Source organism: Gracilinanus agilis, chromosome 2 (genome assembly GCF_016433145.1).
Source record: "Gracilinanus agilis isolate LMUSP501 chromosome 2, AgileGrace, whole genome shotgun sequence".
In the NCBI taxonomy this organism is placed as follows: Eukaryota; Metazoa; Chordata; class Mammalia; order Didelphimorphia; family Didelphidae; genus Gracilinanus; species Gracilinanus agilis.
This window is the reverse complement of record NC_058131.1, coordinates 268,653,727-268,679,263: the sequence shown is the minus strand read 5'-3', so window position 1 is coordinate 268,679,263 and position 25,537 is coordinate 268,653,727. Positions and strand designations below refer to the sequence as shown.

General features: G+C 37.7%; 1 protein-coding gene across 1 annotated transcript in view; it reads left to right on the top strand.

Annotated features, from left to right (window-relative positions):
* PNPLA7 (patatin like phospholipase domain containing 7) overlaps positions 1–25,537 on the top strand; it is a 262,836-nt gene that overhangs the window by 47,666 nt on the left and 189,633 nt on the right. The window contains exons 15-19 of the mRNA XM_044659658.1: positions 896–999; positions 1,361–1,501; positions 14,123–14,200; positions 17,576–17,781; positions 23,959–24,090. Of these exons, the coding sequence (XP_044515593.1) occupies positions 896–999; positions 1,361–1,501; positions 14,123–14,200; positions 17,576–17,781; positions 23,959–24,090 (661 nt within the window). The remainder of the gene's footprint in view (positions 1–895; positions 1,000–1,360; positions 1,502–14,122; positions 14,201–17,575; positions 17,782–23,958; positions 24,091–25,537) is intronic.

Sequence of the window (25,537 nt, the reverse complement as noted above, 5' to 3'; positions counted from 1 at the left end):
TCCTCTTCTCTGATTAAATTTTCTCCATCCTTCAAGAATCATTTCAAAGTCCACCTCAATAAGACTTTTCTCTGATTACTCTGGTTTCTAGTGATTTCTACCTTTTCTGAAATCTTAGAACACTTGTCTGTATTGTTTATCAGACATTTCTCATACACTACTTTGTATTATTTAACCTTTTTTGTATGTGTAGGTCTTGTTTCTGAAATAAGTTTGTAAGCTACTTGAGGGCAGGGACCAAATCTTATACTTTCCTGGATTTTCCATGGTGGCAAACCCAGCACAAAGACTTACTCAGAGCAGATATCAATGGGTATGTCCTATAAGATGGAGAGGACAGAGATTGTATTTTTCCAATTCTGCCTTCTCTTCAGCTTCCAGTGCTTTGCTGGACATGCACTTGGTATTCATAAGTGTGTGCTATGAGCTCAGCTGGGTCAAAGCCTAGGTCTCATATAATCTCTCTTTCCAGTATCTCTTGGCTCAATTATAGGAACAGTGTAGGTGGCTGTTAAGTGTTTGTGGGTCATTTATTAATGATGCAAGAGAGTGGTAAGAGGCATGGTGGGATGGTGGAGAGAAAGCTAGCCTCAAAGTAGGAAGACTTACCTGGGTGGAAGTGCCACTTCTGACTCCTCCTCACTTTGTGACCCTGGACAAGTCACAGATAACCTTCTAAAACTTGAAGATGCAGAGTAGGTGCTGATCTACACTGGTAAATGGAGGTTTACAGATTCAGTCCAAAAAAAGTGAAAAAGAGTGTTGGCAGAGTGACTTTGAGCTATCTCTAACCATGCAGCCAGCATTTTGAGATACTGATGGGAAAGTGTAAGATGCAGAATTCCTGTTAACTGTTCCAGGTGCTTGTGCTGACTCTTTCCTTTTCTGTTTCCAGGCAGTTCCGCTGTTGCTAAATCAGATCTGGAAATGGCATATGACAGGGCCAGAGTTAGTATCTCGGAAGAACCTCCCTTGCTTAGGGAGAAAAGCTCTTTTAAGGTAAATTTACTCTAAATGGCATTTGAGACCCCCTGAACTAACTATAGGTCTTGGCCCTTTTTGGCTTTGTGGCTTTGTGGGAGAGGTAGGGGATGGGATAAGGAAGATTGGATTGAGATAAGACAAGTAGAGAAGTGAGAGGATGGAGAAGGGAAATGGCATTGATGTATTCCTGCATGTGCAGAGACTTGGGCTCTCAGTATTCTCAGATCTGGCACTGGGGCATAAGTCCAGATTCATCTTATTATGAGAACACTGGTACCTGTTGCTTCTCTCTGCCAGTATATCCCTTTGGTAATCCTCTTCACATCCCATCTGTGAGCTTTCTCTGCTGATATTGAATGTTTGTGCTCTTCTGAAGGGAAAGAAACCAATAGTATTGTCAGAAATCCCTACCATCCGTTACACAGAAAATATGAGTGAGGAAACTGGCACCAATTGGAAGATGGATGCTCTCTTGAGAGCAGCCAAGAAGGATCTTCTCACCCTGATGAAACTGGATGTAAGTGACCATCTCCTCCCCAGAGAAATGATTCCACTTGTCAGCTTTCCCAGGCTTTTCTGTCCTTCTGCTGGATGGAAGGAACTGTAAGAAAGGACTCTCAAGGGACACATTCTCAATGTCGGTGTAGAAGGAAGCACTTCCTTCTTTTGACTTCTGTTGATTTTTTTCCCTTAGTCTTGTCCTGAATCAAGATTCCATTTCCCAAGGTTCTGTGCTCATCTACTTTGATCTCCCAAGTACATGTGCCATGCTTGATTGCAGCAGTAATCTCAAGCACAAGGAAAGGTTTTATTTGTGCATATGCACTCACATATATACACATGAACACAGTGGACCTGAAATCACTTTGACTGATTATTTGACTGCTTTGCCTTAGAATTGATTTCTTATGCTTTTTCAATTTCCAGTGCTGGCATTCAGATTTTGTCTCCAGGAAATAAATTCTCTATTGTATTTGTAGTGAACTCAGATGTTCAATCTTGAAGGAGTCTCTAAGTGGTAGAATAAATCTCTGCTTCCTAATAATTTTCTAAGATGACTGTTGAGTGTGAGATTCAAGGTGGTTACTTTGGGTTTCCAAACTTTTTAATGTCCTCTTGAGACATTCATTATACCTATTCTGAAAAAAAGAAAATTATTCAGGTTGTAGCACCATAGAATTATGGATCTGGAGCTAGAAGGAATCTCAAAGGTCATCTAGTCCTATTGAGGCTTAGGAAGATTACATGATTTGCCCAAGATCACACTGTGGGATTTGAACTAAAGCCCTATGACCTCAGGAGCAGTGCTGTACCCTGCTGCCTTCTAAGTACTGAGAACAAATGGAAAGTTCTGGCTGTTTTTTTTTTTTAACTCTTACCTTCAATACTGTGTATTACTTCTAAGGCAGAAGAGTAATAAGGGCAAGGCCATGGGGGTTATGTGACTTGCCCAGGATCATACAGTTAAGAAGTACCTGAAGTCATATTTAAACTTAGGTCCTCCTGTCTTTGGGCCTGGCTCTTAATTCCATGAGCCACTTTAATGTGTCTCTCCCTTGGGCTATATCTTAATTGATAGAGTCAGAGATGTTAGAGTCTGACCACATACATGCACAGGCTTTGAATTCAATATTGTGAAGTCAAAGGAACTGCTGGGCTAAAGCCAGTCCCATATTTCATTAAAGTCTCCTATACCTTATGTCTTTCATATGCTTATCCTATACTTCTTTCACATTCTACAATTTACTTCTGCCATCACTAAACTTCCATCAGGTATTCTGTCATCCTATTTTCAATGCCTTTATCAACTGCATCATCATTTATATCATTTACATATCATATGTTTACATATTGTCTTTTCCCATTCCACTTAAGAATTATTTTTGTTCACAGTACAAATTTATATCATTTGTGTTTACCCAAAATGACATTCTAACAAATTACATTTAAATACATGTTTACCCCTAAACCATGAAATTATTCTTATCCAGAGTACATACTTTGAAAACAATTCATATATCGGGAAATTAAGGCTTTTACCTTAAGGTGAAGTACTAATAAAGTCAGCCATAATAACTTTTTGTTATTCAATGTGCATCAGTGAGAAAGAAGGTGCTTTTAGACTCTGTCACTTGACTAGTGATTTATTTCTTTAAGGCAAACATTTCTCAAGTGTAGGATCATTTATATTTGTATGAGAATCATATATATATATATGTATATATATGTATATATATATTCAGTTCAAGAATATTAGGACCAGATACCGTCATATCATCTAAGAACATCAAAAGTTCTCTTTTTTTTTGGCTATTTTTATCTTTCAGTCTTTTATTTTGGCATTTAATAGCCAATTGGTCAAAATCACAGAAACTGTCTTGACTGAGGACCCAAGGGGAGCTATTTCTTAGACATTTTCCCCAGGGGTCTTTGTGTACCCATGAGAAACTGGCAGAGCAAATCATGGAGGATAGACATGGTGATCTTACAAAAGCAAGATATGAAGAATTTTTTTAAGTAATTTTTTTTCAAATAGGAAGCATTTACTTTTTCTCCCTCTTATTCCCTCTACTGGGTAAAAAAAGAAAAGACCCAAACCCTCATCACAAATATGCATAGTTAAGAAAACAAGGCTATGAGGAATTGACAGAACATGATGAGGCTTTAAATGTTGGTGATGTCAAGGTTACTCCTTGCAAGTATGAGGATTCCTTGTTTCTGACATTTGAGGAAGATGTTTTTTTCTTACAATAATTATATTGTTAAGATATTCTGCTTCATAGATTCTCTAATACTTGAACAACAGATTGGTTGTGACAGTAGTTGATTCCTTCTATTTGCACTGGGTGCAGAGACTGACTTATCTTTCACAAGGTTTGTTTCATCACAGCCAGCTAGATCCTCTTCTGAATACAGGCCAGAAAACCTTTTATTGGTTTTTTAGGTGCAAAGTGGGCAGGTGCTAGCTTAGACCTACTTTTCCAAAAGTAGGCTATTTCTGCTGAGCTGCACTCCTGTCAGGGGAAATCCATGGATGGATTTCAGCATTGTAATTGTTCAAAAGATGGTAGCATCTTTTAGATATTTCAATTAAGATCAGGAATTAAGGTCAAGATTAGAAGATAGTGGTATTTGGGTATTAGGTTTCACACCTCAGGGCTTGATTGATTTGGGGCATAGTAGATGGTAGTGTTATTAACAGTAAAAATGCCTAATTATCTTAGAAAATGAGTCACCTTAGAGTTTAGGTCTTTACACACTTATCATCAGCATCAAGGAATTAAGCATAATTTTATAAGTACAAATCTGGTGTCCTGTGCTCCAGAAGAAATCGTTCTATGTAAATTGTTCTATGCAAATTGCTTTAACATAGTCTTTGAAAGTAGAAGTCAGATAGATACTTTTGCATAATCTCTATTCTGGCCTCTCTTCTAGCAAAATGCTTGGACTTTTGCCTCCTTTCACTTATGAGAATGAAAGAGTTAGACCTGTCCTCTGATTCCAGATTCTTCTTTAGGGTCATATGTGTGGAGTGAAAAGAACCTTTGTAGAATTGTCTTTGCCTGGCACATAGTAGGCGCTTAATAAATGTTTCTTGACTGACTGACTGAATAGGGAGAATTAGAAATGTGTAAGAGGGGAAACTAGATATTTAAGGTATGGTCTCCAGGAATCGAATCAACTTGATTCCAAATTAAAAATAGACCCAAGTCAGGATGGCTTTTATGGAAGTTTATTTACCATTAGGAAGGTTAAAGGTAGGGAAATAGAGAGAGAAACTCTGGCCCAGACCAGAGGTCCCACAGGATGAGAATTTAGAGCAAAGGAGCACAGAGGTTAATTAAACAAGGCTTCTAGCCACAAGGCCTTTTACAATTAGAGAGGCAAGAGAGGCCTCCCTGAGGGTAGAGCCTCCAGAAACACCAAAGGAGGAGAAAGGAAGTCAGCCTAACTTACCCATGTGACAATTCAGAGGGAAGCAGTCTGAGGTCTCGACAGAGATCCTTCAACACCAAGTTCAAAGTGCCAACTGCCACCACAGGAAGTTACCATCATATTTTAAAAGATAGCAGCTTTTGTCACTTCCTGCATCCACCTTCAATTTCAAGTGGACAAATGGCAGCCTCGACACTGTTTTGGACTGCCCAAAGAGCAGTCCCTTGTTCTTGATTTGTTACTTACTGTCAATCTTCCCCTCCCCACTAAGTTGGGTGGGGTGACATTATTTCTGATGGCTAGAGTCTAACAATGAATGAGGATGAGCTAATTCCATTTACACAAATGGAACCTTAGGTAAAGAAACGTGATACGAGAATCAAGAACTATCTTAATGGTTCAAATGGGTGGATAGGAGAGAGAATGATCAGTAATCACTATGAAGATTTTTAGGGACTGGAGAGAGGGACAATGAAGATAAAAGAAATGATCAGTTAGTCAATAAGCATTTATTAAGCACCTACCATATGCCAGGTACCATATTAAACACTTTACAAATATTATATCATTTTATCTCCACAGCAACCCTTCAAGGTAGGTGCTTTTATTATCCCCATTTTATAGTTGAGGCAGCTAAGGTGAACAGGTTAAGTGGCTTGCTCAGGGTTACAGGGAGTAGTAAGTGTCTGGGATAATTTTTTAATTCAGATCTTCTGGACTCCAGGTCCAACACTGTATACAGTCCCTCCTCTCAAGGAACTCACAGTCTAATGGGAGAAACAATATGAAAAACAATGATATGTGAATTATATGTATGTATGTGTATACATACGTGTGTATATATACACACATACATGTATTTATATTTATATTTATATTTATATACATATATATACACAGGATAAATTGGAGATGATAGAGGGAAGGCAGAAGGATCAGGAAAGAATTCTCTTAGAAGATGAAAATTTAGCTGAGACTTAAAGGAAGCCCAAGAAGCCTGGAGATGGAGATAAGAAGAGAGAGGGTTGGGTTGCAGCTATGATGAACAGCTAACCAGAATGTCCAGCATTTGGTGATGCAGAGTCTTGTGTAAGGAACAGGAAGGAGGCCAGATTTACTAGATTACCAAATACATATGGGAATGTAAGATATAAGATTGGAATGGTAGATGGGGACCAGGTTATAAAAGGCCTTGAATGCCAAACAGAAGGTTTTATGTTTGATCTTAGAAGTGAGAGGGAGTCACTGGAATTTACTAAATGGGGAATGTGATATGGTCAAGTCTATACTTTAGGAAAACTGATTTGATTATTGAGTGAAGAATGAATTGGAATAGAGAGACTTATGGCAGGGAGACCCACCAGAAGGCTGTAGTCCAGGTATGAGGTGGTTAGGACTTGCAACAAGATGGTTGGTTGATAGTGTTGGAGGAGAGAAGGCATATAAAGTAAAGCTATATTAAGGTAAAATCACAAGGCCTTGGCAGCAGATTGGCTGTCAGCAATGTGAGGATAACACCAAGGTTGGGAGCCTGAGTGACTGGGATGATGGTGGTTCCCTTGATGGGAATAGCTAAATTTGGAAAGGGAAAAGGTTTTTGGGAAAAAGAGAATGGGTTCACTTTTGTACATGCTGAATGTAAGATGTCTATGGGACATGGTTTGAAATGTCTAATGCTGTTGATAATGTAAGTCTGGAAGTTAGGAGAGAGATTAGGAGTAGATTAGTACATTTGAGAATCATTAGCATAAAGACAATAATTGAAACTAGGGAGCTGATTAAATGACCAAGTAAAGTCTGGAAGAAGAGAAGAGGACCCAGGACAGAGCCTGGGGGAGGTGGGGCATTTCTGTTATGACCTGGATGAAAGCCAGAAACTGTGAGGACAAAAAGTTTTCCTCATGCCTGGAATGGAGAAGACAGTAGGTAGAAGAAGTCCTTGATTTTAGGGTAGAAGAGCTGAGCTTGAGTCTTTGCTATAATACTTGACTATAATGCCATAGGCACATTGTTTGCCCTCTCTGGGCCTTGGTTAGTCAATCACTCAACACAGATTTAAATGCCTAGTATTTTGGGTAGCCAGGTGGCTTAGCAGATAGAAACCCAGACCTGGAAACGGGAGGGCCTGGTTTCAAATCTGGCCTCAGATACTTCTTAACTCTGTGACCCTGGGCAAGTCACTTAACCCCTACTGCTTCACTCTTACCACTCTTCTGCCCTGGAACTAATACTTATATTGATTCTAAGACAGAAGGTAAGGTTTTTGTTTTGTTTTTAAAAGTGTCTCTTATGTACCAGGTAATATGCTAGGTACTGAGGGATACAAAGAACAAATAGTCACTGCTTTCAAAGAGCTCACAGTCTACTGGGGCAGGCAACATGCAAACAATTTGTACAAACAAGCTATTGATGGGATAAATTATAGATTATCTCAGAATGAAGGTACTGAGATTAAGGAGGATCAGGAAAAGTCTTATAGAAATGTCCTTATCTGTAATATGGGGATAATGATACTTGCAATGCCTAAATGTAAAGATTCTTGTGAAGAGGACTTTGTAGGTCTTAATATCATAATATGAACTCATTATTATTTTGAATCTTCTCCCTGTTTTAATCTGTATATCGGATTCCTTTCTCTTCATGACCCAACTCACCTCTCATGATGGAAGTGCTTTTCCATTTCATCCTTAGTCCTTTCCTTTGCACTTCTTCCTCTTTGTATCACAATTATTTATGGTTGTTTCTTTCCTCCTTGTTATATTGTAAGCTTGTTGACAGTAGGGTCTATGCCATATATATCTCGATATCCTTAGTGCATTTCACATAGTAAATTCTTCTTTGGGGGGATATTTTATTTTTTCTCCAATTACATGTAAAAACAATCTTTAGCATTTATTCATATATTTATTATTATTATTTTTAAACCCTCACCTTCCACCTTAGAATCAAAACTATGTATTGATTTTAAGACAGAATAGCAGAAAGGGTTAGGCAATGGGGGTTAAGTAACTTGCCCAGGGTCACACAGCTAGGAAGTGTTTGAGACCAGATTTGAATCTAGGATCTCCCATCGCTAGGCCTGGCTCTCAATCCACTGAGCTACCCAGCTGGCCCCCTTTTAGCATTTATTTTTAAAAAATATTAAGTCCTTGTAAAATAGTTTTCTACATTCTTTTGTGGAAGGAAACTCAACAAAAAAAAATTAAGTGAATAAAAGTATGCTTTGGTCTGTATTCAGACTCTATCAATATTTTCTTTGGATATTGATGGCATTTTTTTTATCATGAGTCACTTGAGATTGTTTTGGGTAAATTCTTAATAAATACTTGTGGAATTGGGAATCCTAAATAGAGATCAGCATAGCCTCAGAGCACAGCTATAGCTGGATGAGCCAACAAAGAACCAAATAGTCCAATTCCAAAGCTAAGACCAGAGGCCAGATCATGAAAAGAGTAAGCAGTATGAGTTAGAGTGCTGCTATAATAAATGATAAATGCTATTAATGTAGCTCTTTAAAGTTTGCAAGACTTTGTTGTTGTTGTTCACTTGTGTCCAACTCTTTGTGACCTTGCAGGCTATACTGTACATGGAGTTTTCTTTGCAGAGATACTGGAGTGGTTTATTATTTTATTCTTCCATGGATTAAGGCAAACAGAGATTAAGTGACTTGTTCAGGGTCACATAATTAGCAAATTTATGAGGCAGGATTTGAATTAGGGTCTTCCTGACTCCAGACCCAGTGCTCTATCCACTGAACCATCTTGCTTCCCCTTTTTTGAATCCTATTAGGACAACTTGAAAAGTTTTTTCACAGAAATTTCCTTATCCTATAGCACAGGGATAATGATACTTGCAATTTCCTAATGTAAAGGTTCTTGTGAAGAGTACTTTGTAGATTCTAACTCTGCATATATTATCTCTTGTTCCTTATAATAACCTTATAAAAAGTAAATATGACAAATGTTATTTTCTCCTTTTTACATATGAAGCTCAGAGAAGTTAAGTAGTTTGCCCATGCCTGTACAAATTCTCCAAGTCAGTATTTGATCCCAGGTCTCTCCTCATTCCAAGCCCAGGCCTCTTTCTACTTTACCACACTGACACTGCATGGTAGAGTGAATAGTACAACAACCAAATTTTCTGTCTTTTGCCTTATTTAACAGTAAGAATTTGTCAAGAACATGAATGTATAAGTTGACAGATTCTGGTTAACTTTACTTCCATCAGAGGTCCTTACATTGATATTAGACCCTAATAATTTGCAGACTTTTTTATGTTTGGGAGACCTGGCCCTATGAGTTAACTTCTGGAGTTGCTGCACAAGCATCAACTTTAAACTCAGATCTAGCTGACTAACAGAGAGATTCTAACATGAGTCTAATTTGCTAGTAGTTAGTGATGCTCATTAGATTGCAGGTCTCCTTGGGTAGAATAGGTGCAGATAAGAAAACTTAAAACTATCTCTGTTGCTCTTACATGGGAACCTCGAGGTAGAACCATAGGAAAATATGAATCAAGAACTTTGGGGACATAATACAATTGTCCCTCGCTATATCGTGGTTCACTTATTGCAGCTTCACTATATCACAGGTTTAAAAATAATCTAATTCTATATCGCAGAGTTTTTGCTATATCATGGGATTTTGCAGTTGAATACCATACTGTAACAATGGAAATGCAATATGCCACTACTGCTTGTGCAAAGGTGACCAACCACAGCACTGTGTTCTGTATCCTGGGCACTGATTGGCTCAGTGACTATAGCATTGGTCTCTTTGCTGTCCTGCTACTTTGCAGATTTTCTCCTTTTGTGGGAGTCTCTAGAACATAACTCCTGTGATAGGTGAGGGATCACTATATTTGTTTTTAGTGTGGAAAAACCATGACTTTCTGGGAAACTAGAGTGGTGGACTGATCAATCAACCATTCAGCATTTGGGAACAGGGACATACTTTTTACACAATTTTTTTTTTTGCTAAATTTGAATCTATGATAGTGGTTCTAGCTATAAATTGTTATTTTCTCATTTATTTAGTGTGGAAAGGATTGTATGTTATAAAGTATTTTTTCCAGCTCTACCAGAACCATCTGTATCTTTTTACATACAAAGCATAACAGTGTTTACCGTTTTATTTTTTATCAAGGGGTATGAAAATAGAAGCCAGTGTCTGAGGACATGGGCAAGTGGGGATTGTTTCTGTTTTGGAGATGTTGTGGGGAGAATAAGACCACTTGCATAGATATCAGAAATATTATAATGCTGAGATAGGCTTCATCAACACCAATGAGTAGGGGTTAGGGTTGCTTACTTCTTAGAAAATGGATAACTGAAAGGAGGCAGTACAGCAAAGTCTCAGGAACTTCTGAGCCTAGCAGTAGTATCATGTGCTAGTTTTGGGGCTTGACTCTGCTGTACTTATGCCAAAAACTTTCCCCTTAGAGATCTTTAGCCTGGAGAAGAAAACATTTCAGGTGAACATGAATTTAGTTTGAATCATATCAGGCATTGTACTGGGTTCTAGAGATACACAGACAAAAGTGAAATAGTCCCTACTCTCAGTTAGCTTACACTTTACTGGGGGTGGGTAGGGAAGGACTGATATATTCACAGATAATTAAATACAACACATGTATTAGGTTAATACAGAGCAGTTTTGTAAGAGTGGAGAGAACACTATCAACCAGGGGCGGGTTGGAGATCGGGAGAGGCCTTCTGTTAATAGGTGGCATTTGAGATAAGCTTTGAAAGGGAGCTAGAGGGCATGAGGCAGCATTCCAGATATGGAAGATAGCCTTTGCATAGGCATGGAGACAGGAGAAGGAATTTCATGTGTCAGGAAACAAAGTAGTCCAATTTAACTGGAACATAGAATGTACAAATGGGAGTAGTTGAGAAGGATATTAAATGCCAGAGTTGGTATTTTATACCAGTGGCAATGGAGGACCACTGAAACTTCCTGAGCAGATAAGAAACATGGTCAGATCTATGCTTTAGGAATATTGCTTTGTCATTTACTAGTCAAATGGATTGGAGAAAGAAGAGATTTGAGGTAGCAAGTCCAGTTAGGTGATTATTGCATTAATCTAGGTTAGAGTTGATAAGGGCCTGAATTAGGTTGGTGTAGTGAATGGAGTGAAGGGGACAGATACAGGAGATATGGAGGAAGTAGAATTCTTGAAGACTTGGCACCTGATTATATATGAAGAATTGAGGAAGGATGACTGAATTTGTGAGCCTTCGTGACTAGAAAGATGACAATGATTCCTTTAACAGAAATCAGGAAGTTGGGGAGAAAATGAGTTTTTCTTTGAACAAATTGAGTTTGAGATTCCTGTGGAACATTTTGATATAAATTTCTTAATCTGTAGTTAGGCAACTGGAAAAACTCAGGAGAAGGATGAGGGCTGGGTGTGTAGATTTGAGAATTATATACATAGAGATGATAATTGGATATATTACAGCTGATGAGATCATCAAGAATGGGAAGGTAGTAAGAGAAGGATGAGACCTAGGTTATATACAAGGAAATGGGACAGGATATAGATGGTGATCCTTCAGATGAGACTGAGAAGGAATGGTCAGTCTTAATCAGAAAGCAATTTTTAAGTGCTTTCTTTTTGCCAGGCACTGGAAGATACTACAAAAGATAAAAAAGCAGCCACTGTTCTTAAAGGGGCACATTCTAATGGGGGGAGACAATATGTAAATAATTAGTAATCTATGTGATATATAAAGAATAGATGGGGCAGCTAGTTGGCTCAGTGAAGAGAGAGCCAGAAGGAGACAGAAGGAGCTGGGTTCAAATTTGACTTCAGACACTTCCTAGATATGTGACCTTGGGCAAGTCATTTAACCCCAGTTGTCTAGCCCTTACCATTATTCTGCCTTGGAACTGATTCTATTCTAAGATAGAAGGTGAGGGTTAAAAAAAAAAAGAGTAGATAAAGATATTCTCAAAGGGGAAGGCATTAAAAGCCAGATGGACCAGGAAGAGCCTCTTACGGAAGGTGGGATTTGAGCCAAGACTTGAAGGAAGTCAGGAAAACTAAGAGGGGGAGAGGGAAGAATTTTCTTGCACAGATAGCGCAAAGACATGGAGGCAGGAAATGGTATGCCATGTGTAAGGACAATGTAGCTGGATCTTAGAGTGTGTGGAGGCAACTAGAGTGTAGGAAGACTAGAAAGACAAGAAGTATCCAGGTTATTAAGAGGTTTAAATATTTAGCACAGTTTATATCTGATTCTAGAGGTAAGAGAGAGCCATAGGAATTAATTGAATAAGGAAGGGACATTGGCAGATCTTACTTTTAAGAAAATCACTTTGACAGCTGAATGAAGGATTAGTTTGAAGTGAGGAGGGACTTGAGACCATGTGACCAAACAGTCTTGTAGTAGTTTGGACATGAATGGATAAGAACCTGATTGAACATGGTGGCTGGGAGGAGAAAGAAGGGGATGTAGATGAGAGTTCTGTTTTGGATATAATGAGTTTGAGGTGTCTATTAGACATATCCAGTTCAAGATGTTCAAAAGGCAATTGGTGATGTGAGACTTTGGGTCAGGAGGAATAGGAGGCTGTGGGGACAGATATAAGAATAATTTGCATAGAAATTTTGAACACTGAACCCATGGGATCTGATGAGATCTTCAGGTAGAGAGGGAAAAGGGTCCAAGACAGAGCCTTGAGGTAGATACCCAGGATCAGTAGATATGATCTGGACGAGGAATTGGCTGAGAAGGAACTGTAGACTGAGAAGGAACAGTCTGAGAGGTAGGAAGAGAGAGCAGGGTCATGAATATTTAGAGAGGAGAAAGTGTTACAGGAAGAGAGAGTGATCTACAGTATCAGACCTTCAAAAAAGTCAAGAAGAATGAGAGTTGAGAGAGGATCATTAGATTTAGTGATTAAGATGTTATCAACTTAGTGATATTTTCATTTACTTTGTTTTATTCGTATATATTGTTCTCTTGCTTCTGCTTATTTTACTCTGCATCATGTCATATAAGTCTTCTCACTTTTTTCTGAAGTCAGATAGATTATTTCTTGCTGCACAATAATATTTCATCACATTCATGTCATTTTTTCTAGGGTTTTGTCAGTGAAAGGGAGAAGATATAAGACTACTTGAAGGGATGATAGAGTTCAATGAAGTTTTTTGGAGGTTGAGGGAGAATTAGGTATACTCATAGGCAGCATGGATGAGCAGGTAGAGAAAGGAACATTGATAGAGAGAGGGGCAAATTCCCAGTGATAGTGGGAATACAGGGTAAAAAGGAGAGGAGTTGTCTTTGGCAAGGAGAAGGAATACCTCTTCCTCTGAGCTTGGAGCAAAGGAGGAAAGAATGGGGAATAATGTTCAAGAGAGTTGGGGAAAAGCAGCTCTTTGAGGTTGCTTCAATTTCCTTTTTTGCTTCAAATTCCTTTTTTTTTTTTTAAACCCTTATCATCCGTCTATGTATTGGTTCCAAGGCAGAAGAGTGGTAAGGGTTAGGCAATGGGGGTTAAGTGATTTGCCCAGGGTCACACATTTAGAAAGTGTCTGAGGTCAGATTTAAACCCAGGACCTCCCGTCTCTAGGGCCTGGCTCTCAATCCATTGACCTACTCAGCTGCCCCCTTGCTTCAATTTTCTTAATGAACTGTGAGGCTAGGATTTTTGCTGAGAAAGAGATGAGAGTAGAGAAATGGTTTTAGTAGTTTGAGGAGAGGAGACAGCATTTATGCTTCAGGTGAAATAGACTATGTGACCTCTGAAGTCCCAGATCTAAGATTCTTTTAATTCTATTCATTGGGTAGGACAACTTCTCATAGGGCTTCCAGAGTCCTATCAGTCACACATGGATTTAGTTAGATTTCAGTTATTTGGGTCTGTTTTTTCATGGTTAGAGGGTCCCAGTTGAGTTTTCTAGGGTTTTTTGGGTTTTTTTTTGTCTGTCTGTTTTGTTAGGAACTGATGGGGGGAAGAGAGAGGGAGAAGACCAAATAGTTTTCAAGAACATCTTTCATTTTTATGTCTACTTTTAGGTTTTTCATTCTCCCAGTGGAATTTTTCTTACCTATCACCTTCAAACCCCTAGTTGTTTTTCTTCCTTATAGGAAACAAGCAGGAGTCTTGTAAGCAAATTTCTTTTTATTCTGTTGTAACTTTACTATTTAAGGTATTTTTTGCTGAAACTTCATATTTCCAATTTCTTCCCTCAGGATCCTACTCTTTTGGATGATAGAGTGAGCTTTCTTCATGCATCTGCAGGTACCTTGGTGTCAAAACAAGGAGACCAGGTAAGTAAGAGGCTAAGATAGAGGGAAGGGATTGGTATTTGCTATTACCACTTGACTTCCAACCTTCTGAGCATAAAGGCATCTTTAAAGAAGAAAACATATGTTTAGAGATGGGAAATGACTACTCTCAAACTAGCTGAGGTTAATTTTCTTTGCTCAAAGAGATATAAAGAAATAGGAGGAATAGTTGGCCTAAGCTTGGACTGCTTCCTGCCTTCCTGTCTTTGTGTGCAATATCCCTTACACTTGGGGCATACTCTTGCTTTGTCTCCCATCTTCTAGAATCCTCTTGTTCAAAATTTTGTTCAGGTGCCACCTCTGTAGAAACTTGGGATAATCTCTCTCCCTTGCCTCTCCCAGCTGAAACTGTGTTTGGATTTCTTCTTTGTCCTCTTCACATCCTGCTCTAGTATTAACATATCTGTGCACATGCCATGGCCCATCTACTTGGATGTGAGCTCCTTGAAAGCAAAATTCATCACTTTTATCTGTGTACCCCCAGCACCTAGAACAGTTACTTGTACACAATGGACACTAAATAAATGCTCATTGAATTGAATTGAATTGGACAGGAACAATGACTTCAGCTGTTAAGTTCAAGAAGAGGGGTCAGGAAACTCAGGATCTTGGTCATTCCTGCTCCTCACATGGAAAAGCTAAGCAATAAACCATTGTACTTTTCCATATGGATTAAGCATTTTAATGTAGGGATATAGCAGGACATAAAAAGTTGAAGGCCTGTTGTTTGGGGAATCATAATGGAGGACAGGTTGCTCCAAGTCTTTTCTCTGTCATAGGAATGCAATGGCATGTCTTTTCAGTGATATTCTGACATCTGAGCCAGCAATAGCTACTATCTGGTCTCTCTGGGAATAGTGTGCATGATCTATTTGTTTTTTGCCATGGTTCTGATATTCTCCCAGAAACTTTCCTTCCCTTGGTTGAGGTGGTCTTCCTTCACAATATGGTTTCAGTTGTTCCTATTCCCACCCTTTTCTCCTCATTTACTTTCCTTCCCTTCTGTTTCAGCTGTAAGCTCTCAAAGGAGCCCACACTGACAGAGAGACTTTTGCTTTTCACAGGAGAAACAGTGTGTTAGCTGAGTACACAAAGCAGTGATGACTCATTCTTCCACTTGCTTTAGGCCTCAGATGTGTGTTCAGCGAAAACTCTAGGGGAAAATTTTTCTGCTTTTTTAATTCCAGCCCCCAGCCAGCCTTATTCCTGCATGTTTCAATTCTCTCTCAGTCAGTGAGTCAGCTACATTTATTGAGTAACTACTGTGTGCAGAAATGATGAGGGGGGGGGCGATAAATCAGATGTAAGTTCAGTGTTATCAGGTAGTTTAAAATCCTCTTGGGGAGACAGAACATACACACGTGTTGATATAAGAATATAGAAGAGAATATCAATAAATTTAAGACAGCTTCTGACTGAATATCATTGGTACAGATGGAATTCAAAATTAAAACAAACTAGAGTGAAGTTAATTAGGGTAGCCAACTGTCAATCAGTATGTATTTGTTAAGTGCCAGGTGACAAATGTGCAAATGCAAGAAGATAGAAAGGGGAAAGTCTTGTATTTTTGATGGCCAATGGGAGGTGTGAGTGGTGGTAGTTGTTACTGCTGCTTTTTTCCTAAAGGGCATACTTTAAGAAAACCGTAAGAACACCATTGGGAAATATTAATGAAAATAGGAAAAGAGGGAAGATGAGTGAAAAAATCTGTCAGGAGCTTGGAAAAATAGGATCCAAAGCATAGGGAGAGGGATTAGCTTTTGAGAGAGAGAGATCCGAAGATAGATAGATGAAGGTAAAAGATATAGAGGAAAACAAATTGGTGCTTGGTGTACCTTCTTCCAGTATAATCTTAAAAGATAGACTTCACGAGTGAGAAGACTATAAAAGAAAGAGATAGAAGGTTTTTAAAAAGCTAATATGGCATGTAACTCAGACGTTATGAGTAAAGGAGCCCCAAAGCTCCATTCTATCCATTGTTGGCTCTGTGAGATGCCTTCAGGATTATTTATTTGTTTTTTTATTTTCATATTATCCACAATGGGCAGAGGATTATTAGACTTGTTTGATAGGATTACTAAGTGGGTGGATAGGGGAATGTTGGAGGCAGATTATACCTAGATTTCAGCAAGACATTTGTAATCCTCATGTACCAAATTGAGAGATATAGGTTAAATGATGACATAATTAGATTGGAAACTGGTTAAGTGACAGGATTCAGATAGTATTTGCAGCATTTTGTAGAGAGAGCCACAGTGAAATGCCTCAGTCATCTAAACTTATCCCATGTTGTTTAATATATCACTAACTTAGTTTAAGACAAAGATGACATTTTTCTCAAATTTGTAAATAACACAAAACCATGAGGAAGAGTTAACACATTGGATGAAAAAAACTTATGTTAGAACAGTGATTTAAATCCAATTTAATTAGATGAAATTTAAATTTAATAAGGATAGATGTAAAATAAATTTAGGTCCAAGAAATCATGTTTGTGCAGGATGGGGAAGGCATGGTTAAACAACTTTTAAGAAAAAGACCCAACCTTAAAATGAGTCAATGTGATATGGCAGTCAAGAAAGCTAATGCAATTGGAGGCTTCTTTTAAGAAAGACCTCAGTGGGCAGTGGTGGCACAGTATGTAGAATGCCAGACCTGGATTGGGAGGACCTGGGTTCAGGTCTGGCCTCAGACACTTCCTAGCTTTGTGACCTTGGGCAAGTCACTTAACCCTTTTTGCCTAGGCCTTGTGCTTCTGTTTTAGAATTGTTACTAAAACATAAGGTAGGTGTTTAGAAAAAAAGCCTCATGTCCCAAATAAGAAATGTTTTGTCCTATGATATTCTGTACTAATCAGTCCACATTTATAATATTTTATTCTTTTAAAAGTGCTTGGAAATAAGCAGCAGCACTAATAGGGAAGAAACTGACCAAGTAGAAGACAGCAAAGTGACCCATGTTTTTCTGAAGGAGATGAAGCTCTTGCCACAGTTCAGGAGAAGTATATAGAAAATATGACCCAGGGAAATTTTGTCCTTTTGGTTGGATTCATAGAAACAATGAATGCTTCTGTTTTGATTCCAAGTGGAAAGAGAGAGCAATCATTTTTTTTTACAAGACTTGCTTTTACAAATTTTACAAATTGCTAATTAAACTTCAGTAACATTCAGTCCTGAGCTTTGTCTTCCTAGACTAAATTATTTCCCTCTACAAAATCTTCAATGTTCTCTCTGTTCCTGTGCCTGCTGTCCCCCTTGTTTTGTAATCTCCCTTTATTTTTGTATAGCAAAAATATATAGTTTCATCTATGCTTTCAGAAGCCATTACTTATCTAATGTCTGATTTTGTCTTGGCTAGGATGTCAACCTCCGGTTTGTGATCACTGGGATGCTACATGCATATCAGCGGAATATTGACAGTGAGAAAGAAACATGCCTATTTATCATCCACCCCGGAGAGCTAGTAGGCCAATTGGCTGTTCTCACAGGGGAACCACTTACCTTTACCATCAAGGCCAACAAAGAGTGTTACTTCCTCTCTATCTCCAAGTTTGATTTCTATGAGTGAGTCCCTTATATAAATGGATTGCTTTTGTTTTAGGGAAAGGTACCATGCCATAAAAGGATGAACAGATGATCTTATGTCTTTATACTCCAGAACTGAAGATGTTCAGAATGCCAGTGACAACTGTGTTTTTATGAAGCTATAGACTAATGATGTGTGTGGGCCCAGGGACAGTGCTGTTATAAGAGCTGATATGTGTTGTGTTTGAATGGAGGATGGATTAAAACACAAGGGGCTGATAGTGTATACTGGGGGGGTTGCTTCTTAGATAAAGGACCCTCTGGTAAAAAGAAGGGACTAGTTTTTACCTTAATGCATTCTTTTATTCCAGTAATATTTCTTTTTATTCTATTAGTATTGTTACTACTTTTGTCACCCTAGGGTTAAAGGGTCTAGAATTGACCTTAAGGGACATTTGGTCCACCTCCCTCAAATGAAGGGTTGAGGAAACAGTCCCAGAGAGGTTATTTTATTTGCCTGAGGTTATGTAAAATGTAAATAGCAGACTTGTAATTTGTATCTTTTGAATTTAACTCTGTGCCATTCATACCAACTCAGTCAACTATATCATGGTGGCCTCTTGTCTTTTTTCTTAGTTCAGTTGAATTTCTGATATTTGTCACAACCTTAAGCAATCAAAATAATTTCCAGCAGATTTTGAATGATTTTCCTGCTAATGAAGAAAAGACAGAAAGAATTATTGATCATGATGACACACCAGGCTCAAGGAAGATTACTTCTTGGGTCTTTCTTGAAAACTGTTCCTATCTCTGGATCATATTTTATTTTGTAAGCTGTAGCAACATACTCCTAACTTCTGTTTCAGCTTTGGACTACTTTGCCTCCTTGTTTTTTTCTGCTGTGCTTACTTAAAACCAACCCAATTTTTTTCCTTAAAATTATTCAGTTTAATTTTCTTCCTTAAGTTGTTTTACATTTGTCCTTGAACATAACCTGTTTTTATCTATTCCCTTTACCAAGATATAGAAATAATTTAAAATTGTAATCTAGTTCTACTTGGTGCTAGCCTTATGCAACTGATATCTTTAATTCTTTCTAAGTCATCATCTAAGTCAAGATAAAAGTGTTTTACAGTCTCCTTCCTGCTGTGCTTGGGATTGCATTCTTCTGCTTGTGTTAACACACCCCTTCCCTGCATAACCATAGTTTATTGTTGGACTGAGCAGCAGATGTTGTTGCTAGATTTGGGGGAGTGAATCGAGTTCAGTCACACTTCAGGGGAATTGTTGGGATTTTCTTAGTCTCTATTTTCATCTTATGACTCCAAATAAAGGATAGGGATGCTCTGAGATATGTACTATCAGACTGATTTAACCATGTACTGGGGACCCCTATTTAGTAAAAGGAGAACTATGTTCTGGGAGATCTATCCAGAGCTGTTGGAAACTCTTGAGTAAAATGATGAGTCTGGGTATAGAGGAATTTGAAATTATGAGGTTTATTATTTGGTTTTGTTATTTTTAAAAGGAAGAAGTAACCTATTTTTGGAGACCACACACTGATTTTGAGTGATATTCATGGCTACAGGGGTTGTGCTGTAGGTGGTACAAAATTAAGATCTCTGCTATGATGCCTTACAGCTTAGACTGAACAAAGATAAGCTTAGTCACTTTCCCTTTACTGGGCATTGGCATGGAGCCCTGACAGTATTGTGGGCTTTTCCCTTTGCCTAGCAGAATAATTTTTTGGGGGCCCACTCTAATATCTTTTGACCCATGCTGGTTTGGGACTTGAGCACATCATAACCACACATTAGACTCCTGCAGCAGTCTTGGCCCCTCTTGATTTTGATTTTGCTGAGCATCAGTGTGCCTTTGACTATGAAGGGTCCTAGGGAAGTTCTAGGGACCCCTCAGGATTCACTCTGAAAGCTCATTCAAGCTCACTGCCACCTCAGGAGTTGTTTTTGAATATAAGTTTGCTCTCATTGTCAGGAAAATTCCCTGACAGGAAAGTCAGTTTCAACATATATTTTAGAATTTCAATTTGAAGTGAGGAAAGCATTCTTTAAGAAGCTAAGACTCCTCCAAGCCATCTGGACCATTCAGGGCTCCTAGAATTTTATCATTATCCTAGATCCTTTCACTAAATGCCAGTTTGGATCCATAGGAGCACCACAGGTCCTAGAGAACACATAAGTTTCCTGGAGGTAAAAGATATAGGGAAAGGGCTTCCAGAACACCATTTGAATTATGGTATTACTTGGTTTAAGGATGCCTAATTCTCTCATAACAAACATATTATGGCCTATTTCAGGCAACATGCTACAAAGAGTTGCCTTTTGTCCATACTGTTAGAACTTCTTCCTTCTGTTTCTTTGATTGTCGTTTTAAAAATTGAAACTTGCTCTAGTCAGGGTATAGGAATGTAGGTAAGGGACAGAGTAAATTTCATGGATTAGCTTTAAGAGGAAAAGAGAGGAATTTGGATACAAGCCCTGGGAGAGGATTCTGAGGAGAGAAGGATTGTGGGAATTTTACTGGCATTAATGGTCATTCACTCTCTCCCGTTTCCACTGAGCTGGAGAAAGGAGATTTTGCTCTGGTAGATGGATCTCAGGCAGATGGTCTCTGTACCTCAGGGAAAACAGTCCACTCCAAAGCAGATTCTCAAACCAAAGAATCACTAATCTCTTCATGAGATTAGGACTGCCAAGGGAAAATCTGCCAGAGCAAAACCTTCTTTCTCCAACTCAGTGGAAACAGGAGAAAATGAATGACCATTAATGCCAGTAAAACTCCCACAATCCTCCTCTCCTCAGAATCCTCTCCCAGGGCTTGTATCCAAATTCCCTTCTTTTCCTCTTGAAGCTAATCCATGAAATTTACTCTATCCCTTCCTACTAGGGGACTTTGGGGGAGTACAAAAGAAGAAAAGGAGACAGAAACAATAAGGAAATATAGAGCCAGAAGAGTAGCATAAGCTTGAACCATTGATTAATAGAGAATATAGTTTAGATAGTATTTAAAGCTCAGATTACCTTAGTGGAAAGATAGCAGGGCTGCAATGATCCAATTGTTCTAATATTCCAATGTAGTCGTGGTGCTTTGAGTTCTTTCATTAGCTTAGGAGTGCTTTCAAGAGTGGGGTAGGATTAGGATAAGAATTGAAATTTAACATCTACTAAATCTGATTTTTAAGAGGTGACACCAAGCTTATGGGGATGGTAAGAATGCCCTATTTATGGGACATTTTCTTTATTTCTGTAGAATTATAGCAAAGCTCATTATAGCAACAAGCATTATTTTCTAGCCATGTGACTAGATTGTGACATAGACTATGGGTAACAAAAATATTCATGGTGTAGTTGGAGCATCTGTCACAAAGCTAGAGTATTTACAAACTCTGCTTTTTCTGGTTTTTTTCTGGAAAAGGTCATGATCTTGAAACTCTCTGAGTATCACACCCTATAAGTGAGGCTTGAAGTCCTTATATGACTAGAACCTTGAGAAAATTAAAGAGCTTAGGAAACAGAATGTTTCAGGAAATATATAACACTTATGTTTTTTGATGCCCACATCTTTCTTCTCTTCAGAGTGGTGATTCCAGGAAGTATGGCAAGTGTTGAGTTCTCATCTCTTTTCAGTGGAGGTATTTTAGAGATAAATCTCTCAGGGATAAATCATATAATTCTATGAGTCCTTAATGAAGAGCCTTCAGGAGATCAGACATCAGGGTGAGGGAGAGGAAAAGAACCATACACAGATTCTAGAGATCATTTACTTTAAAATCTTGCTATTTATCAGACAAACTCCAGTGTCATGTAGGATTTAAATTAATATCCAACACTCTTAAGAATTATATTTTTTAAAGTTTATTAATCGAAGTAGAAGGAATAAAAAGGAAATAGAAGTAAAAAAAAAAAAACCTAGTTACCTAACAAAATTAAGACCACATGACATGATATGTAGACCTACTAGCAACTGGGAAATGGCTAAGTTATAGTATATGATTAGAGGAGCTCAGAAAAACCTGGAAAAACTTACACGAACTGAAGCAGAGTGAAGGAAGCAGAACCAAGGGAACATTGTACACAATGATAGCAATACTGTGTGATAAACAACTGTGGATAACTTAGCTTTTCTCTGCAATACAATGATCTAAAACAATCTCAAAGGACTCCTGCTTTAAAAAAAAATGCTATTTGCTTCCAGAGAAAGAAGTGATAGAGTCTGAATCCAGACCAAAGCAAACATTTTTCCTTTTTCTTTGTTATTTTTTTTCGTTTCCTTCCACAAAAGGATTAATATGGGAAAATGTTTTACATGATTAAACATGTAAAAATCTATATCAGATTGCTTAACATCTCACTGGGGGGAAGAGGATGGGACAGAGTTCAAGATTCAAAATGTTGAAAACTACATTTATTGGGAAAAATAAAATTAAATAGAAAAAATATTGCTATCACTGTGTATAATGTTCTTCTGGTTCTATTCTCTTCACCTTGTATCAGGTCATGTAAGTCTTTACAGATTTTTTGAAAATCATACTGCTCATCATTTTTCATAGTACAATACTATTCCATCACAATCATATACCACAACTTGGTTAGCCTTTCCCCAATTGATGGACAATCCTTCAATTTCCAATTCTCTGCTCCTACAAAAAGAGCTGCAAAAAATTAAATCAGGAGTTCTTAACCTGTGATGTGAGAATAGATTTTAGAGAGTCTGTGAACTTGTGTGGGAAAAAATTCATCATTATTTTCAATGATCTACAACTGAAATGTATAGCATTTTCTTTAATTATGAATTTTAAAATATTTTGAGAAGAGATAGGCTTTGTCAGAATGCCAAAGGGTTTTACAATACACAAAAATATGAAGAACTCTTTATTTAGATTTATTTAGATTCTCCTCATTTCAACTCTGGATCTGAACAAAATGAATTTATGATACTCTTTCTAATTGCCAGTGTCAAGACTTGAGATTTTTTGCTATTGATTGGTTATGGTGCAAGTTGTTTTAATTTTAAATTGACAGTGAACAGCATTGTAATCTAGTATGAATCTTATGCTTTATTCCAGCCAGTAATAGGAGGAAAAGTAACCAGCTAGGTGATTTTCACTGGCAATATCTTTAGAAAGATTGTGTCTGCTCAGTTGTGAATGTGGACAAAGTGTTTGGCACTATTTCCTGCTTGGGTTACTTTTTCTTATTGGGTTTTGGTTTCCTTTCTAAAAGAGTACTTAGTCTTCAGTCTACCACTGCAGTAATTAAGGAGTTGGAGAGAGATGTTTCTATTTCTTCCTGTGCCTGCTCTCATTCAGCTTCTTCTTAGCTAAAAAGAGTCTTCATTTGTTCAGGAGGTCCATTGTATTCTTTCTTTGCTTTTCTTTAGCTTTATTAAGGAAACAATTCTGATATCTGGATCTTCCAGTAAAGAATATAGTATGAGAAAAAGTTTAGATTGTTTGAATAAATTGCCAAAAATTAGATCTAGAAGACTAGTGGGAGAAATAAGTATCATTTTATATATATACAATTGTTTTAGACATATCTTGGAATACATTAGTCACTTCAGAAAAAAGAAAAAAAGAAATAGAAGAAAGGAAAATCAAATAAAACAATTTTTAATCTATACTCAGTCCATAAACTCTTTATTTGGAGTTGGATGACATGTTTCATCATGGAGTCCTTTAGAATTGTAGTTAGTCATTGTGTTGATCAGAGTTAAATGTTTTAAAAGTATCTATCTTTACAATATTGTTATTGTATAAATTGTTTTAGTTCTACTCACTTCACTTTGAATTAATTTTTTTATGTCTTGCTAGGTTTCTCTAAAACCTTCCCTTTCATAATTTCTTACAGTACAATATAATTCCATCACATTCATATATTATAACTTGTTCAGCCATTTTTATTTGATGGGTACCTCTTCAATTTCCAATTCTTCGCAACTATGAAAAGAGCATCTATAAATATTCTTGTAGATTTGGGCCCTTTTCCTCTTTGATCTTTTTTGATATATAGACCTAGTAGCAATATCAAGTATTTAAAGAGTAGGTACAATTTAATAATTTTTTGGACACAGTTCAAAAATGCTTTCCAGAATGGCTGGACCAATTCACAGCTCCACCAACATGTTGTTCATTAGAGTACATAATCTTTAAGGTTGCTTCTGTTATGTTATTTGACTTTTTGTATCCTCTGACAGGATTATGCGGCAGCAACCAAATGTTGTCCTGACTGTTGCTCACACATTTGTGAAGAGGATGTCTTCATTTGTGAGGCAGATAGACTTTGCCCTGGACTGGATGGAGGTAGAAGCTGGACGTGCAATTTACAGGTGAGGCATAAAGTAAGAATGGCTTTCAGGATTGTTAGGATTGTCAAGTTAATTCTGATCCTAATTTCTTTGCAATGCAGTCTTGATGCTCATTGGGCCTTTAGGTTCTAATATCATTACATTAATGTGGCTCGGGTCATTGATGACCTATCAAAGCTCCAAAATGGATCAGTCAGTCCCAGATTTCTTACTTTGAGAGGCCAATCCTGGAGAAGGTAGTGAGAGAATAGGATAAATTCTGGCCCTGTTTTTTATTAAACAAGTTAATAGTTTACTTGTATTGGTTGATTAATGAATCCAATTCAAAGTTATAACTAATATGTAGAATGTATTAGTGTAAATAGAGCAACTTCTTCTCAAATTTAAGATGAAAACAATTCTTTAGAGTCTATAGTATCACACTATTGGTAAAATTCTAATGCAGAAGTATTAAATTTGTGGCCACTATCCAACTTCAAACCAGGTTAAAATATATTTTGGAAATATTTATTTTAAAAATGCAATAAAATATAGATAAGGTTAACTTGCAGTTTTCTAAGTTGAATATGCAGCTACAAATGTGGTTCTGTTTCTATTTAAAATTGACACTGCTTTTCCAGTGTGTGTCTGAACATTGATTTGAAATCACTTGTTAAGAGGCAGTATATAGGACAGCCTATATAAAATCTGAGACATTGGATAGTGGGGAACAAGTTGGTAAAAGGGGAACTATGAATAACTACTAGATTTGTATGAAGGGTATGAATTGGGTCATAGGAAGAGAGAAGGTAGGGATATGAGGTGGAAAAATTTGAAGACAACAGTGAGAAAGCATGCATCAGACCTTTTAGAGAGCCTGCTCTATAAACCAGAGATTTTCTGATTGGCCTAGGGTGGTCGTCGGATGTAAAGAACAAAACAGATTGGAAGCACGGCTTGTTAGCTCAAAGTGCTCCGAGGTACAATGGAGTCACCAGTTTATTATATAGGAAGTTAAAGATCCCTTTCCCCCAAAAGCCCAAGAAAGTTTCCCACAATTACACAGAACAGTATTTTTACCATAGACAAAACAAAAGCCTTAGAAGCTTCAAGGTGTAGATAAACCTATGTTAAACTATCAACTATATGTGTTATCATTAAGCGAAGTCTGGAAAATTTTGTTAGGATGGAAAGCTCCTGAATTTCTCAGCCTTGATGGCATTAAACAATATTTTTTGAGACCCATTAGTTTACTTTGATTCTGTGCAAAATGCCCCTGCTAAGGGTTCGGCTTTGGCTGTACCAGGCAGGTGCATTCCTGGCCAAAGGGGCATAGTGTTAATCAACCTTTTTACTGCTGGTTTACTGAGAGCTCAAAAGCTTTTTTAATAAGACTATATTGCTTTTTAAAGAAAGGTGTGAATTATGAAAAGGAGTCAAAAGAGGAATCTCAGATTTTTATCTCAGATAACCCAGTCCAGTCTCAACC